We start from the raw sequence: 3,425 nt of genomic DNA, 5'->3' as shown, positions 1-3,425 counted from the left end.
TATAAATATAACTATATTTCTTAGTAAATCCTTTTTCCAAAAACAAAAAAACTATATTTCTTAGTAATAATATTTTTTGTCTTACAAGAAAATCTGGATTTGATGAGAATTAAATGAACAAGACGAACAGAAAAATAAAATAAAGAAAAGGACATAAAATGTAGGCCCCTTCCTTTGCTTTCTTCTGTAGACAAAGCTCTCTCTAGGGCTGGGCATAAAACCCGTAACCCGAAATCCGAACCGAACCCGAACCGAATCCGAATTCTAAAAAATATCCGAATGGATCTTGTAGGGTGTTACAAAACATATCCGAACCCGAAGTGTTATTAACTGAATCCGAATGGATAATCCGAAAAACCCGAAAACCCGAAAAACCCGAAAAATATCCGAACAAACCGATCCGAATGTCCGAATTAATATATAATATAAATATTTAAAACATAAATATGTACTTCAAATATTCAATTTCATGTTTATTTCAACATGATATCTAACAATAAGTATCTAATTTTTTTTAAAAAAATATCTTAAATACTCCATTATATATAAATAAGTATATATTTTTATGTTTTTTTATTGAAATTTAGATTTTACTTAGGGTATATCCGAACCGATCTGATATAACCCGAATCCGAATGATATATGGTTACTTCGGGTATTAACCGAACCGAACCGAAACCGATGTGTTATATCCGAACCCGAACCGAACTTGTAGATTTACTAGAATGGGACCTAGAAGGTGTTACAAAATAGAACCGAAATCCAAAAAACCCGAACCGAACCCGAATGGGTACCCGAACGCCCATGCCTAGCTCTCTCTATCAGTCTATCTACCTCACGACTCTTTAAGTTAGGACACCGTTTGTATCCAAACAAAAACATCTGGTTTCAGCGTTAGCATAGGATCGAGCTTTCATTGAAGCCGTGAACTTTCCTTTTTCAAGATCTGAAGACAGGAGAAAAGGAACAAAGAATATCTAAATACCAGAGAGACCAAACTCGTCGTTTATGTGTTCCATCGTGTTGTGTGCTTTAAATTAGAAACCAAACCAAAAGGGTGACAATAAAAACACATTTAGAAGCTTAGAAGAAGGAGTTTGTGAAGTTCTAGTTGGTTAGTGTACCGTTTCTGGCAAATGCAGTGTCTCTTCTCTCTGTAAGTACTTCGATATTACTCTGTTTTTTCCACAATTTTTGTCTTAATGGACCAACTTAAAGCCTAATCTTATACATTTAGATCAATATAGATTAAAGATTACTTTGTTTTGTTCTAGTGGGGTTTCTATTGAAGTTTGCCTAGCTTTGAATCTTGTCTCTATGGCTCAAGCTTTAACTGGACCATGAACAAAATTTATTTTATTAGAGAAAGATAAATAATTTGTAGAAAAAAAACCTTAAAGTCGTACCCTCTTAAGTCTTAAATCAAAAACTGTAAAAAAAAATTAGACCCAGTGAAAATGTACATTAGTCACATCTCATAAGCAGGACGTGGTCTCTATAGAAGTTCTAATGGAACTAACTCCTCCCATTTTTTGGAGCTGTTACTTCAACTCGTAAAGCCTTCGTACCATAAGGATAGAGATACCAGGTTCTAGTTTCAGTAGCTATGAGAAAAAGGTTAAACAACCCTTTTTTTTCCCTAATCCAAAATGGGCTTCGGTCCAGAATTTCTTCAATTCAAGAAAAAAAAACTAACTTGTCCCATCATTAATGATGAACTAGTTTTATTACTTGAACTAATTAATGTACCTGCATTTTATATGAGTTAGTTACGTAATTCTTGAATAATGTACATCCAAAATGTATTGTCTCCGCATGAAAGTAGACTATGATATCTCATATTTAATCATATCTGTGATTGCCCTACCAGACTTAAAATATATTAAGCTGATGTGATCTTAAGGGCTAACCTCTGACCATTATCTACTTCTAATTGCTTTGTCTACTAATATTTCTAATTCAAAGGTTGAATCTTTCAATACTTTGGATGAGCCACTGGATTTTGCTTTGCCTCACAATACATCTCTTTTAAAGGGTAGCAAGTAATAAACCGATCTTTTTGTTGACAAGGGATGGAATACTATTAGAGTAATATAGGCTTTATGATGATGGAGAATAAGCACAGTGTCTGTTCTCTTGAAGAAAGCAGCATGAAACGACACAAGTCTGATCTCTCTTTCTCTTCCAAGGTCTTGTGATGATGGATACCCTCGATCTTCAAAAAACTCTCTGACCTTCTTGGACCAGCACACTAATGATCTTGGAACTTTGTTGTTCTGTGGGTTAACAGGAGAGGAAGGACAAGGTTGGAGAACGTGTTTCAGCTCTTCAACAGCTAGTTTCCCCTTATGGAAAGGTACTACCATTAGATGCAAACTTCTTTTCTAAAGCAAGAGAAATGATCTCTCTCTTACGACTCTCTTGCAGACCGACACTGCATCAGTTCTTCTGGAGGCGATGCAATACATTCAGTTTCTTCAAGAACAAGTCAAGGTCTGCTTCTTGTTATCGAATCAAACTATGTTTCTTCCTATCCAAACATTGACTTTTCTTAACTCTCTGTACAGGTTCTAAGCGCTCCATATCTTCAAACATCTCCCACTATTACGCAGGTGAGCAGAATCTTGATCCTAACTTCGAAATCTGTGATCTGGACTTAACGCATCTTTGCTTGTTTCTTGTGACCAGGAAGAGCTGGAGGAGTACAGTTTGAGAAGCAGAGGGTTGTGTCTTGTCCCAATGGAGTATACATTAGGGATTGCTCAAAGCAATGGTGCTGATATATGGGCTCCTGTGAAGACTCCAACATATCCTGCTTTTGATGTCTGATTCCACCGCTGCTAAGATATGTGTGTCTCAAGAGTCGAGAGTGAGACTAATGAAAGATAAATCAAAAAGTTAGTCTGAGGATGTCTATGTAACATGCATTGATGGAGAGTGATCATAGTCATCAGTGATGGCTGTTTCTGTTTTTTTTTTTACTGTTTAATCTCCAAACTATGTTGATGGCTTCATAGACCATTACTTGGATTTGTATAATTTTTCTACTACGTTTGATAATAATAACTCATTCGAACGCATAGTTTAACTTCCTATGAAAGTAGCTTCTGCTCCAGTCTAAGGTTCATGAAAATATCTCTGGTTCCTTCTATGTGTCTTCTCAGAGAGACATGCATGAGCGTTCACCACTTATTTGCTATGTTGAGTTACATGATCCAGTTATTCGGGTGAATCAATCAATCCCTGTTTCATTGTTGCAGCAAAGCTAATTTCAAATGTGCATATGAGTGCTTTGTCAAAAGAAGAAAGCAATAGGAGATGGGTAACTGCACTATCTATTCCATAGCTTTGACAAAAGAAGAAAGCAAAATGTGCATATGAGCAGTGGCAAGGCTACACCAATGAGTACTCCTACTCCTACTCTA

General features: G+C 36.0%; 1 protein-coding gene across 1 annotated transcript; it reads left to right on the top strand.

Annotated features, from left to right (window-relative positions):
• The first annotated feature begins 842 nt into the window (after positions 1-842).
• Positions 843-3,080, top strand: LOC130509704 (transcription factor bHLH153-like). The gene is made up of 6 exons (XM_057005885.1): positions 843-1,156; positions 2,071-2,189; positions 2,291-2,356; positions 2,428-2,493; positions 2,568-2,612; positions 2,689-3,080. Exons 2-6 carry the CDS (start codon positions 2,103-2,105, stop codon positions 2,827-2,829), a joined length of 405 nt encoding a protein of 134 aa, XP_056861865.1. The 5' UTR covers positions 843-1,156; positions 2,071-2,102; the 3' UTR covers positions 2,830-3,080.
• The last annotated feature ends 345 nt before the right edge of the window (positions 3,081-3,425 follow it).

The sequence above is a fragment of the Raphanus sativus genome, chromosome 3, assembly GCF_000801105.2.
Source record: "Raphanus sativus cultivar WK10039 chromosome 3, ASM80110v3, whole genome shotgun sequence".
Lineage (NCBI taxonomy): Eukaryota > Viridiplantae > Streptophyta > Magnoliopsida > Brassicales > Brassicaceae > Raphanus > Raphanus sativus.
The sequence above is the reverse complement of the archived record's forward strand: the minus strand, read 5'-3'. Positions and strand labels throughout refer to the sequence as shown.

Excerpts from the sequence above, each read along its gene's own strand:
- LOC130509704 (XM_057005885.1), top strand. The coding sequence starts at position 2,103 with ATGATGATGGAGAATAAGCACAGTGTCTGTTCTCTTGAAGAAAGCAGC. Across the intron at positions 2,190-2,290 it reads ATCTCTCTTTCTCTTCCAAG|GAGAGGAAGGACAAGGTTGG; the intron begins GTCTTGTGATGA and ends GTGGGTTAACAG. Across the intron at positions 2,613-2,688 it reads CATCTCCCACTATTACGCAG|GAAGAGCTGGAGGAGTACAG; the intron begins GTGAGCAGAATC and ends TCTTGTGACCAG.